The sequence below is a fragment of the Ochotona princeps genome, chromosome 17 (genome assembly GCF_030435755.1).
Source record: "Ochotona princeps isolate mOchPri1 chromosome 17, mOchPri1.hap1, whole genome shotgun sequence".
NCBI classification, from domain to species: Eukaryota; Metazoa; Chordata; class Mammalia; order Lagomorpha; family Ochotonidae; genus Ochotona; species Ochotona princeps.
Window position 1 is genome coordinate 29,853,405 of NC_080848.1, and position 12,213 is coordinate 29,865,617.

At 43.8% G+C, this 12,213-nt stretch overlaps 1 protein-coding gene across 7 annotated transcripts in view; it reads left to right on the forward strand.

Annotated features, from left to right (window-relative positions):
• Positions 1 to 12,213, forward strand: part of GGNBP2 (gametogenetin binding protein 2) — a 40,113-nt gene that overhangs the window by 3,764 nt on the left and 24,136 nt on the right. For all 7 annotated transcript variants that reach the window (XM_058675452.1, XM_058675454.1, XM_058675450.1 and 4 more), the window contains exons 3-4: positions 9,128 to 9,208; positions 11,690 to 11,943. In XM_058675452.1, coding sequence (XP_058531435.1) covers positions 9,128 to 9,208; positions 11,690 to 11,943 — 335 coding nt within the window. The remainder of the gene's footprint in view (positions 1 to 9,127; positions 9,209 to 11,689; positions 11,944 to 12,213) is intronic.

Genomic DNA, 12,213 nt, shown 5'->3' on the forward strand with positions numbered 1-12,213 from the left:
GTTTTTCTTTGTTTTGTAGTGGGTTTCCATTGTTAGCAAACAAGTGACAGATTTTATTTGGGTACTTCTGCACAGTCATTGGATGTTATGAAAATTCTCGTTATAGCTGCGCACAGTATTTCAGGACCATTCTTGCACAAAGCACCTGTTGGAAGAGGAGGGAAGCTCTCTGTGTTTTGTGCTGAGGTATTGATGGTTTGGCAACAGTGTGTGTATGAAGTTAACATTTGTTTTGATCTTCCTTCCAAGGGTCCTGTAGGTATTCATTGAGAAAATATTGTGGCTTTTTTTTTTTTTTTTGTAAAGTGCAAAAGCTTGCTAGCAACTAAATGTTACAGCCTATTTACAATGTTTACAGTTTATAGTTACAGATTTTTACCATTTTAGTAACTGATGGGTTGTGGGGAAAACCCTAGTCTTAGTTAAATTGGCAGTTGTAACTTGGATTTGTAAAATGAAATTAAGAAGCTGGTCTGTGAAGAAAACAGCCTCCTCTTTTATGTAATATGTTGTATCCATATTAAAAAGATTACTATGTTAGTTTAGTGGATTTGAATACTTGAGCATGGCGCTGATATATTAAAAAACCCTTTTAAATAAATAGGTGGACTATAAAGGAAGGTGTTATACTGTGTGATCAAAATGTTATTTACTGTTCTTAGAAATATAAAATAGGGGAAGGGGGATGGGAAATCCCAGAGCCTGTGAAACTGTATGAAAAAACAATGATAAAAATAATTTTTAAAAAAGTTTATGTTAATGTTTAAAGGCAGATATACAGAGAGGAGGAGAGATAGAGAGGAAGATCTTCTGTCCGATGGTTTACTCCCCAAGCAGCCACAACGGCTGGAGCTGAGACAATCCAAAGCCAGGAGCCAGGAGCCTCTTCCGGGTCTCCCATTCGGGTGCAGGGTCCCAAAGCTTTGGGCCGTCCTCCACTGCTTTCCCAGGCCACAAGCAGGGATCTGGATGGGAAGCAGGGCCACCAGGATTAGAACCGGCGCCCATAGGGGATCCTGGCGCGTTTAAGGTGAGGATGTTAACTGCTATGCTATGGCACCAGGCCCAATTAAAATAACTTTTAAAATATATTTTAAAAAATGTAAAATAGGGCCCAATGCGGCAGCCTGTTGGCTAAAGTCCTCGCCTTGGATGCACCAGGATCCCATATATGGGTATCGGTTTGTGCCCTGGCTGCTTCTCTTCCCATCCAGCTCCCTGCTTGTGGCCTGGGAAAACAATAGAGGATGGCCCAAAGCTTTGGGACCCTGCACCCTCATGGGAGACCTAGAGGAAGTTTGTGGCTCCTGGCTTCAGAGTGGCTTGGCTCTGGCCATTGCAGCCACTTCAGGAATGAACCAGCTGATGGAAGGTCTTTCTAGCTCTCCACTGTATATTTGCCTTTCCAGTAAAAATAAGTCTTAGGGGAAAAAAGGAAATATAAAACAATAGGACTGACGCCATGGCATAATAGGTTAAGCCAGCAGTGCCGGCATCCCATTTGAGCACTGCTTTGAGTTGAGTAGTTCCAGCTCCCTGTGGATAGCCTGGGAAAGCTGGTGGGGAGGGTCCAAGTGGCTGGGCCCCTGCATCCACAGCAGAGCCAGAAGACGCTCCAGGCTTCTGGCTTTGCACCTGTGCATTTCTGGCTGCTGTGACCATTTGGGAGGTGACCCAGTAGGTGGAAGATCTTTGTTACTTTGTCAACAAATAAAAATTCAATCAATGATTTTTGAAAATTTAAAAAAGTCTAAAGCAGATTTCATGTAGATTTTATTTTAGAGACATATTTAAAGAGGTGCAATTTATTTATTACTCTTTTTGAAGACAGAGACACAGAGATCTTACCACTGGTTTACTCTCAGACGTCTGCCACAGTCAGGTTCTGGGTCAGGCTCAAGCCAGGAGCCAGGGGCTTAGCACACATCTCCCTGGGGCTGACAGGGACCCACATACCTGTGCTATCGTCTATACTACCTTCCCAGGTGACACACAAGCAGGAAGCTGCATTGGAAGCAGAGCTGGAACTCCAGCCCAGGCACTGTTATCTGGGAGGTGATGTCCTCACTAACAATGATTAATCTAAACATCTATCCTAAGTGTGAGAATCAACTTTATTTTGCATTGTTATAGAGTATTTTTGTTTCTTATTGGAAAGGTAATTTCGAAGAGAAAGAAAAATTTTCCATCTGCTGTTTCACTCCCCAAGTGGCCTCAACAGCCAGTGCTGAGCCGATCCGAAGCCAGGAGCCAGGAGCCTCTTCCGGGTCTCCTATTCGGGTACAGGGTCCCAAAGCTTTGGGCCATCCTCAACTGCTTTCCCAGCCCACAAGCAGGGAGCTGGATGGAAAATGGAATAGCCTGGACATGAACTTGTGTCTATATTGCATTCTGGTACTTAAGGGGAGAGCGCCCATTGAACCATCACTCTAGGCCCTCTATTTTTTTTCCTAATATTTATTTTTTTATTAGGAAGACAGATCTACAGAGAGAAGGAGATACAGAGAGACAGAAAGATCTTCTATCTGCTCATTCTCCCCAAGTGGATCGGAAGTTGAGTAGCAAGGACTCAAACTGACTATAATTTGGGAAGCTGGTGTGGCAGGTGGCAGCTTTACTCTGCTACAGTTTGTTTTGCTTTTTTTTGTTTTTTATTTTATTATTTTTTTAAGATTTATTTATTTATTTATTTATTTTTTTGGGGGGGTTATTTATTTTTATTACAAAGTCAGATATACAGAGAGGAGAGACAGAGAGGAAGATCTTCCGTACCAAGAGTCACTCCCCAAGTGACTGCAACAGCCGGTGCTGCGCGGATCCAAAGCCGGGAACCTGGAACCTCTTCCAGGTCTCCCACGCGGGTGCAGGGTCCCAAAGCATTGGGCCATCCTCAACTGCTTTCCCAGGCCACAGGCAGGGAGCTGGATGGGAAGTGGAGCTGCCAGGACTAGAACCGGTGCCCATATGGGATCCCGGGGCTTTCAAGGCGAGGACTTTAGCCACTAGGCCACGCCGCTGGGCCCTTTTTTCTTGTTTTTTAAATAATTTAAGTACATGCTTCTGATAATCATAAAACATAATCACAGAACAAATTGCTTGGCGCATTCCTTGTAGCACAGCAGGTAAGCCTTGCTCTGGATACTGTTCCTCATGCTGGGATGCCTGGTTTGAGTTTTAGCTACCCCATGCTTGTGAACCAGATTCCTGCTAGTGTTCCTGAGAGGCAGGAGGTGGAACTGGGAGCACACGTGTGCCTGCTGACCACACGACCACACAGGAGGCAGCCGGAGAGCCTGCCTGCTGACTTCAGCCAGTCCCTGTCCTGGCTCTCCCTCTCTCTGCCATTCTGCCCTTCAAATCAACGGATATATATTTGTAAAAGATTTATTTATTTTTATTGGAAAGTCAGATTTGCAGAGAGGAGAGAGGAAAGATCTTCTGTCTGCTGATTCACTCCCAAGTGGCTGCAATAGCTGGGGCTGAGCCGATCCGAAGCCAGGAGCCAGGAGCTTCTTTCGAGTCTCCCACGCAGTTGCAGGGTCCCAAGGCTTTGGGTTGTCCTTGATTGCTTTCCCAGGCCACAAGCAGGGAGCTGGATGGGAAGTGGAACAGTTGGGACACAAACTGGTCCCCATATGGGATCCTAGTGGATGCAAGGCAAGAAATTTTGCCACTTGGCTATCTCGCCGGGCCCAAGGATAAATCTTTAAAAACACATTACAGTTAGTTCTACTTTCTAGAGATTAGCAGAATTTGGTATAATTCTGCATGGATACACACATTGTTGTGGAATTGATACATTCTGTAACATTTTGTGGTCTGTTTTTTTCTGCCAGATATATTGAGAACACTTTGTCGTCCTTAAATATTTTTAATGAGTGTATGATGTTCTGCTTTATTACATTCCATAATAATTCTTCCATTATGGACATAGAGAGATTGTAGCCTTATTTGATTGATTGTTTAAATCTACTTAATTGGAAGGTAGAGTTACAGAGAGAAAAATAATGAAAGATAGATTTTTTCATCTACTGAGTAAGTCCCTAAATGGCCACAATGGCCGAGGCTGTGCCAATCCAAATCCAGTAGCCTGAAATTCCATTTGGATACTGTATATGGGTGGCAAGAGTTTAAGCTCTTGGTCTTTTTTTTTTTTTTTTAAGATTTATTTATTATTTTTTATTGGAAAGCTGGATATACAGAGAGGAGGAGAGACAGAGAGGAAGATCTTCCATCCGATGTTTCACTCCCCAAGTGAGCCGCAACGGCCGGTACGCGCCAATCCGATGCTGGGACCTGGAACCTCTTCCAGGTCTCCCACACGGGTGCAGGGTCCCAAAGCCTTGGGCCATCCTCGACTGCTTTCCCAGGCCACAAGCAGGGAGCTGGATGGGAAGTGGAACTGCCGGGATTAGAACCGGCTCCCATATGGGATCCCGGGGCTTTCAAGGCGAGGACTTTAGCCGCTAGGCCACGCCGCTGGGCCCTCTGCTCCACTTCTGATCCAGTTCCCTGCTTATGGCCTGGGAAAGCAGTCGAGGACGGCCCAATGCATTGGGACCCTGCACCCGTGTGGGAGACCTGGAAGAGGTTCCTGGTTCTTGGCATCGGATTGGCGCGCACCGGCCCGTTGTGGCTCACTTGGGGAGTGAAACATCGGATGGAAGATCTTCCTCTCTGTCTCTCCTCCTCTCTGTATATCCGGCTTTCCAATAATAATAATAAAAAAAAAGAAGTGGAGCAGATAGGATTCGAACTGATGCCCAGATGGGATCCAGGCATCACTGGTCAAAGTTTAACTTGCACACCACTACACTGGCCCCTTATGTGTAAATCTTAGGTTACAATTTGTTTTCTCAGATTTCTGTGTGGAGTTTCTGGATCAGTGGATCAATGGATAAGAGCCTTTTATAACATTGTTGATATGTACCACCAAACTGCAATATTTCTGGAATGTGTGGTTTACCCTGTAATTAAAACTAATGTAAAAGGAACTAGAAACTGATACATTTTTAACTGCGAGTTTATAAAAGATAATAAATGGCAGCCTATGTATGGCGGGATTTAGTGGTTAACATTTGTTAAAAGTTTAGCATTGAATGTTTTCTTTCAGCTCTTGATATTTAATTTTGCTGCACAGATGCTGAGGCACCACCCTAGCCCCATTGGATTGTTAATGAACCCTCAGGAGTGCTTTAAGGTTCTCATTTCTAACGTGGAGGGAAAGAATTGGTTGTTTCTGTTAAAGAAGTGGATCTTGGTGGTGTTGGTTGGAGAAGGACAGGCTCTAGGAGTGCATCAGTCAAGTGGGATTCTGTTTGTTTTTGCCTCAAAGTGTTCTCTATCCTAGTTTCACTCTGAGTATGTAGGAGTTTCCAGTTCTTATTGTCTAGAAATGCTTGTTCTAGCACAGTGTGTTTGCTATCTAGAATATTGTTTTAGTTAACATCTGAGAATGGTACTTTATTTTGTTGTTCTGAAGGCATGTGTTTTAACACTTCTCAAATTGGATTTTTTCTTTCCTGGCTTTTTTCTGTTGAAGTAGCTCTTTCCTTGATGATATTTGTCTGTGATACTTCTTAAAATCTGGTGTCACAGATCAGTGATTATGCTAATTTCTGGTTTCCATTACATGACACCTTGAAACAGCTTTAATTTGAAATCCCATCTTCCTTTACAGTGAATTCTTTTTTTTTTTTTAAGTTAAAAAATTAATTTATTTACAGTGAATTCTTAAGTGTATAATTTAAAAAATTTATTTCTCATTTATTATATTTTTTTATTATTGGAAAGTCAGATTTATAGAGTAGGAAAAACTAGAGAGGAAGATCTTCCATCTGTTGATTACTCCTCAAGTGGCTGCAACAGCTGGAGTTGAGATAATCTGGAACCAGGATCTTCTGGGTCTCTCATATGGGTGCAGGGTGCCAAGGCTCTGGGCCATCTTCGACTGGTTTCCCAGGCCACAGGCAGGGAGCTGGGTGAAAAGTGGAACAGCTGGGGTATGAACCAGTACCCATATGGGATCCAGCACTTGCAAGACAAGGACTTTAGCCACTAGGCTATTGTATCCAGGCCTGACAGTGAATTAAAAATAAAAGATTTATATATTTGTTTGAAAGGCAGAGTTAGAGAGAGAGATCTTCCATCTATTTACTCCCCAAATGGCTGCAACATTTGGGGCTGGAATAGGCCATAGCCAGCAACTTCTTCCTGATCTTCACTGTGCTTCCCTGTGAGTAGTAGAAACCCTCGTACTTGGGCCAAATTTTGCTTTCCCAGGCAGGTTAACAGGTAGCTGAATTGGAAGTGGAGCAGAGATGCTGACTTTATAGGCAGTGACTTTGCAATACTGGTCCCATAAGTTTTAAAAATTCATTCTTTTGTTTTCTTTTCTTTTTTTCTTTCTTTCTTTTTCTATTTTTTAACATTTATTTATGATTATTTGAAAGTCCGATATACAGTAAGAAGGAGAGACAGAGAGAAAGATCTTCTGTCCGCTGATTCACTCCCCAAGTGGCCACAATAGCTGGAGTTGCACCGATCTGAAGCTAGGAGCCAGGAGCCTTCTCTGGGTCTCCCACACAGGTGCAGGGTCCGACACAATCCATCCTCGACTGCTTTCCCAGGCCACAAGCAGGGAGCTGAATGGGAAGCGTGGTGTCCAGGATTAGAACCAGTGCCTATATGGGATCCCAGCCCGTGCAGGACGAGGACTTCAGCTGCTAGGCTACCGTGCTGGGTCCATCATTTTCTTATATATGAAAACAAAGAAAGATCACCTGTTCTTCATAGACGACTGTAAGAGCCAGTTCTGAATCAAGCCCAAGCCAGGAGCCTGGAACTCCATCTAGGTCTCCCATTTGGGTGGCAGGGTTTCAAGTACTTGGGTCATCAGCTGATGCCTTCCCAGGCACATTAATAGGAAGCTGACTTAAAAGTGAAGCAGCCAAGACTCCATTGCAAACATTTGCTTAGCCACTTTGCAAACAACTGACAGTGAACTTTGCTTGTGATTTTGCTAAATAATTTTGCTAATACCTCAGTGTGTCATTTTTGTTCCTAATTAAAAGCAAGGATTTTTTATGTCCAGGCCTATTATGACCCACATAGATTTTGTTGAAAGATTGTTTATTTGAGAGTGAGAAAAGCTTTGAGCAGAAGTTCCATTCTAAATGCTGGCTCACCCTTCGTAAATGCTCAGAATGGTTAGGACTGGAGCTCGGAGCTGGGAGCGCAGTCCAGGTTTCCCATATTGGTGACAGTAACTGTCACCACTGCCTCCTAAGGCCTACATCAGCAGGACGCTGGAGTGAAGGCCCATAAGCCAACAAAAACCCAGCTACTTTGATGTTGGACACAGGTCTCTAAACCATTGGACCAAACACCTGCCGCAGAGGCATGTATTTTTAAAACAATTGAAGATTTACACGTATTCCATAGGTACAAAGAATGACAGAAAGTAATAGATTATTTTACTTAAAAATGATGTTAGTGGTCATTGTAACAAACACTTGAAAATATAATCCTAAAACAGTACTGTGAGATGCCTACTTAAAAAATATTACCTAAGGGGGCCCGGCGGCGTGGCCTAGCGGCTAAAGTCCTCACCTTGAATGCCCTGGGATCCCATATGGGCACCGGTTCTGGTCCCGGCAGCTCCACTTCCCATCCAGCTCCCTGCTTGTGGCCTGGGAAAGCAGTCGAGGACGGCCCAATGCATTGGGACCCTGCACCCACGTGGGAGACCCGGAGGAGGTTCCTGGTTCCTGGCTTCGGATCAGCGCGCATCGGCCCGTTGCGGCTCACTTGGGGAGTGAAACATCGGATGGAAGATCTTCCTCTCTGTCTCTCCTCCTCTGTGTATATCTGGCTGTAATAAAATGAATAAATCTTTAAAAAAAAAAAATATTACCTAAGGGCCCAGAGCCGTGGCGCAGCAGCTAAAGTCCTCGCCTTGAACACACCGGGATCCTCTATGGGCGCCGGTTCTAATCCTGGCAGCTCAATACCCATCCAGGTTCCTGCTGGTGGCCTTGGAAAACAATAGTGGACGGTCCAAAGCCTTGGGACCCTGCATGCGTGTGGGAGACCTAGAGGAAGTTCATGGCTCCTGGCTTAGGATCAGCGTAGCACTGGACATTGGGGTCACTTGGGGAGTGAATCATTGGACAGAAGATCTTCCTTTCTGTCTCTCCTGCTCTCTGTATATCTGACTTTGCAAAAAAATAAAATAAATCTTAAAAAAAAACTAAAGTATTACCTAATCTCATTGTATAAATAAGGAAGTGAGGAAGACTAAATTATGTATATCAAGTTAAATTTTCTTTTGCTGTGCTGATATCCCATTCTGGCACTGATCAAGTAACCACTGCTTCACTTCCACTCCAGCTCCCTGCTAATGTGCCTTAGAAATCAGTGGAAGATGGCCTAAATGCTTGGGCTCCTGCTCGCATGTGGCAGACCAGCTTGACTCAGCTCTGACTGTAGCAGTCATGTAGGGAGTAAACCAATAGATGGAAGATTTCTGTTTCTCTTGCCTCTGCCCCTATAAATCTGCCTTTCAAATAAATAAAATAATTTTTTTTTGAAATTAAAAAGAGAAAGAGAGAAAGGGACCTTCCATCTGCCAGTTGGGTGCTCAGATGGCCACAACAGCTGGAGTTGAGCTGGTTTAAAGCCTGGGACCTGGATCTTCCTTCAGGTCTCCCACATGAGGGAGTACAGGGGCCCAAGGACTTGGATCATCCTCTGCTGCTTTCCCAGGCACCTTAGCAGGAAGCTGGATCAGAATTGGAACAACTGGGACTCAAACCAATGTTTGTATGGGATGCTGACACCACAGGTAAAGGGTTAAATTCAAGAAACGAGTTAGTTTCCTAGATTTATAAATTGTTTCAATGTTAGAGCTTGGATCTGAAGTCTTGTCTAACTTCAGTGTCCTTGTTCCTAATGACTGTAGCATTTAGAAACTTGTATGCTTTAGATTTTTTAAAAAATAATTTTGTAGGGTGAGGGCAATTCTAGCTTTTGGGGTCTGTTTTTGGCCTAGGACTTAATAAAATAGGCTACATCAGATGTTGGAAGAGGATGAAATAGTTTATTTCTGTTCTATTTGCTTTTTCAGATGGTGATGGAATTTCCTGACAATGTGTTAAACCTCGATGGGCATCAGAACAATGGTGCGCAACTAAAGCAATTCATTCAGGTAACTTTTACAATTGGTGCTTTTGTTGGGGGGGGTGTGTTAAAGTTAGTTATTAATAATAATTTTTCCGAGTACTCCCCATGTCTGCAGGGTACACTGACACTGCTTTCTCTTTGACTGTTGCTACAGTCAGTACAGTTATGTACCTGACTTCTGGACCTGTTGGGATTGTGCAGTTCTTAATTTCAGCAGGCCATCTTTCCGAGTTCTTTAAAGAGTATGCAGCTTTTTGTTAAGAATCTGTAGGTTTTCCTCCATAGTAATTATTTTAAGTTTATAAAGTTAGACCATTGGGAAGGGAAAGCCCAGGACCAACTATATTATATCAAAAAACAATTAAAAAAAGTTAATTCATTGTGAACTGATTTTTATATATCTCCTGAGAAATGAAGTATTTTAAAAATATGCTTAAAAAATATGCTTAAGATAGAGAAAGTAACTTGTTTGTTTATTTTAAAACTGTTGTTTTCTTTAAAGAAAGTAGAATGAAATACAAATAGTAAATATTTTAGTAAATGTGACAGTGTTGATTTTAGTACAACTTTTAACTCCCGTCAGTTAGAAGCTGCTGACTGGAGTTTTACCCATTTCTCTCCAGCCGTGATCTTCAGTCACTTTTTTTAAAAAAAATTTTTTTTTAATTTTATTTTTTATATTGATTACATGGTGGATCAGGGTGGAAAGGGTCGGGGTTTAAGGAAGATTGGGTGTACTTATTGCTTCTAAATTTGCTATTTCTTGTTTCTGGGGGGAGGGGAGAGACAGGGGGAAAACACTTATGACTTTTTTTTTTTAAGATTTATTTATTTTTATTACAAAGTCAGATATACAGAGAGGAGAGACAGAGAGGAAGATCTTCCGTACCAAGAGTCACTCCCCAAGTGAGCACAACGGCCAGTGCTGAGCCCATCCAAAGCCGGGAACCAGGAACCTCTTCCAGGTCTCCCACACGGGTGCAGGGTCCCAAAGCTTTGGGCCGTCCTCGACTGCTTTCCTAGGCCACAGCAGGGAGCTGGATTGGAATTGGAGCTGCCAGAATTAGAACCGGCACCCATATGGGATCCCGGGGCGTTCAAGGCAAGGACTTTAGCCGCTAGGCCATGACGCTAGGCCCCACTTATGACTTTCTACACGTCCCAGTTCCCAGGGATGAGGAACTGCCACCTCATCTCAACCCAGAGCCTCAGTGTGTACATGTTCCCAGGGTTCTGTCCCGGTGGTTTGGGTAGTTCTGAAATGCTGCCGATTTCACCGATCTGAGGATGATGTCACCCTCCCAATGTCCATTGGCTCCATTCACCGAGATTTTTTTGCTGTCATTGTTTGGGGTAGTTGTTCAGTTAGTTGTTTTTCTTCTGCTACAGCACTGAATGAGCTTCCATATTCTCCTTTTACAACAGGGCCTGTGTCCACTGCTCCACCTTTTTCATTAAGTAGGACATGTTCTTGCAGGCGAGTCCAACGACCCAGGCTAGGCATGTCAAGCATTGCTGGATTCTCTACCCCTGTGGCTCATGAACTCGACACCCACCAAAAAGGCAGGCCACAGGATCTGGGCCTGATGACCTAAGCCCCACCAGTTCCCCCATCCCTGGGGCTCAGAAACCCAGCCCCCACCATGCAGGTGGACCCCAGGACATGAGCCAAACTATCTGAGCCCTGGGATCCCCCATTCCTGGGACCCACAAACCCAGGCTCCACTGGACCCAGGCTGGCATGACCCTCACCTCAGTGTCTGCAATCTTATTGTGCAGCCTGGCCTAGTCTAGTCTGCCCCCTGTTCCAGCTCCTGTTGGGGGGTGCTGCAGCCTATCCAATACCGTCTGCTGTTGCGGTCCTAATGTGAACTGGCTGGTGTTGTGGCTCCTCCTGCTCCCTGCCCTGGTTTCTCAGTCACTTTCCTGCTTTGTTAAACCAACAGATAACATTCACACATACCATCATGTTAGTTACTCACTGCAGGCTCCTGCGTAGGTAAGATAGGCTTTATATCCCGCTAATCAATAATACAGCTGTCCAGACCTCCAGGTTGAGAATTACTGCTCTTCATGATCACCATCCTAACTTGACTTCTGTGGTTAAACATAGTGTGTTGGTGAGCAAGAAAGAAGAAAAGGCATAATAAAGCTGATTTGTGCCTGTATTTTTTTTAAATCTTTCTTTACTTCCTCTTTTTTTTTTTTCCAAGTGAGAGTGCTAGACTTAATTCTTGTAATACAAGCCGTTAATTTCCAGATGCAGGCTTCCTTTTGCTGTGCTGGGACACATGCTGTTTAATGTTGGCATTCTAAGCAGAATTTCTTACATTCTAAGTTATACATTAGGGAAACTTATGTTACCTTGCTTTTTAAAATTCAGTTGCAAATACAGGTGGCAAGCATTGTCCAGACTATTTTGCATGGGATAGGAAGCAGTATAGTGACGAATAATTTTATGTCTTTCTTAAGGCCTTTTCATTTTTCTCTCTCTCTTTTTTCTCAGCGACATAGTATGCTTAAACAACAAGACCTAGGTATTGCCATGGTGGTGACATCACGTGAAGTCCTAAGTGCACTTTCTCAGCTTGTGCCATGTGTTGGCTGTCGGCGCAGTGTGGAGCGCCTCTTTTCCCAGCTTGTAGAATCCGGAAATCCTGCCCTGGAACCACTGACAGTGGGACCCAAGGGGGTCCTATCTGTAACCCGAAGTTGCATGACAGATGCAAAGAAGCTTTATACGTTATTTTACGTACATGGGTAGGTATAATCATTGAGTGGAAAATGAATTAGTTAAATTTTTTAAAACAGCTTGATGACAGTGGTAGCTTTCTTTTTTTTTTTTTTTTAAAGGTTTATTCTTTTTATTACAAAGTCAGATATACAGAGAGGAGAAGAGACAGAGAGATCTTCCGTCCCATGAGTCACTCCCCAAGTGAGCCGCAATGGTCGGTGCGCGCCGATCCGAAGCCGGGAACCAGGAACCTCCTCCGGGTCTCCCACGTGGGTACAGGGTCCCAATGCCTTGGG